We start from the raw sequence: 833 nt of genomic DNA on the forward strand, positions 1-833 counted from the left end.
CAGGGAGGGGGGGGAGTCTGCAGAGCTGTCCACGATGTCCCCTGCAAGCACAAGCCACCAGCCAGCGTCAGCGCGATGGGGTCCACCCAGTGCCACCAGCACCCAGCTGAGGGGGGGTCATGGTGGGAGCCTGTCCCCACCCCATGGGTGCCCATCTGGGAGGGGGGTCAGGGTGGGGAGGATGCAGCCCCTCACCATCTGAGCCGGCTTTCTTGATCTCGCTGTCTTTGCTCTGCAAGGGGAAGGAAAGCTGGTGAGGGCGGGGGTCAGGGTGGCAGCACCCTCTGGGACGATGGGTGGCAGAGGGCAGGGTGCTGCCGGGCTCTGGGGTGGCAGCAGGGGATGGGTGCGTGCCAGGGAAGGAGGGATAGACAGACAGACACCGTGCAGCGCATGGGAGCCCACATATCGGTTCCCTTGCAGAGGGTTAAGTGACAGGACAGAGGCCGTGGGCAGTGGCAGGACAGAGCTGGTGCCAGCTGGGGGACCCCCATCCCACGGACCACCACCTCCACCCGCTCCCTGGGTGCGGGATCCGTCCCGAAAGCGGAGCCGTTCCCCACCTGCTGCTTCTTGCCCTCGGCGGCCGGGCCCTTGGTGACGCCGATGCGGTGGAGCATGACCTGCACGCGCTGCTCGAAGGAGCCGGGCAGCTCCCCCTCGCTCTTCTCCAGCTGCCTCTTCTGCGGGACAGACACAGCCCTGCCAGGGGCACAGCACCCACGGGACACCAAGGCATGGCCACAACCCAACGGGGACATCCCCGGCCATCGCTCCCGTGTCACTACATCCCCCTGTGGTGCCCCCGCTGACACCCCTCCTCCCCTCCCCCC

The 833-nt window shown here is 67.8% G+C and overlaps 1 protein-coding gene across 1 annotated transcript in view; it reads right to left on the reverse strand.

Annotated features, from left to right (window-relative positions):
• Window positions 1-9: 9 nt before the first annotated feature.
• The window catches only part of RLTPR (RGD motif, leucine rich repeats, tropomodulin domain and proline-rich containing), a gene marked incomplete at its 3' end in the record, with an annotated part of 22,431 nt that continues 21,607 nt past the window's right edge, over window positions 10-833 (reverse strand). Inside the window, exons 32-34 of the mRNA XM_009892403.1 lie at window positions 564-683; window positions 196-232; window positions 10-41 (exon numbers count right to left, since the gene is read on the reverse strand). Coding sequence (XP_009890705.1) covers window positions 10-41; window positions 196-232; window positions 564-683 — 189 coding nt within the window. The remainder of the gene's footprint in view (window positions 42-195; window positions 233-563; window positions 684-833) is intronic.

Source organism: Charadrius vociferus, unplaced genomic scaffold, assembly GCF_000708025.1.
Source record: "Charadrius vociferus isolate BGI_N301 unplaced genomic scaffold, ASM70802v2 scaffold1429, whole genome shotgun sequence".
Lineage (NCBI taxonomy): Eukaryota > Metazoa > Chordata > Aves > Charadriiformes > Charadriidae > Charadrius > Charadrius vociferus.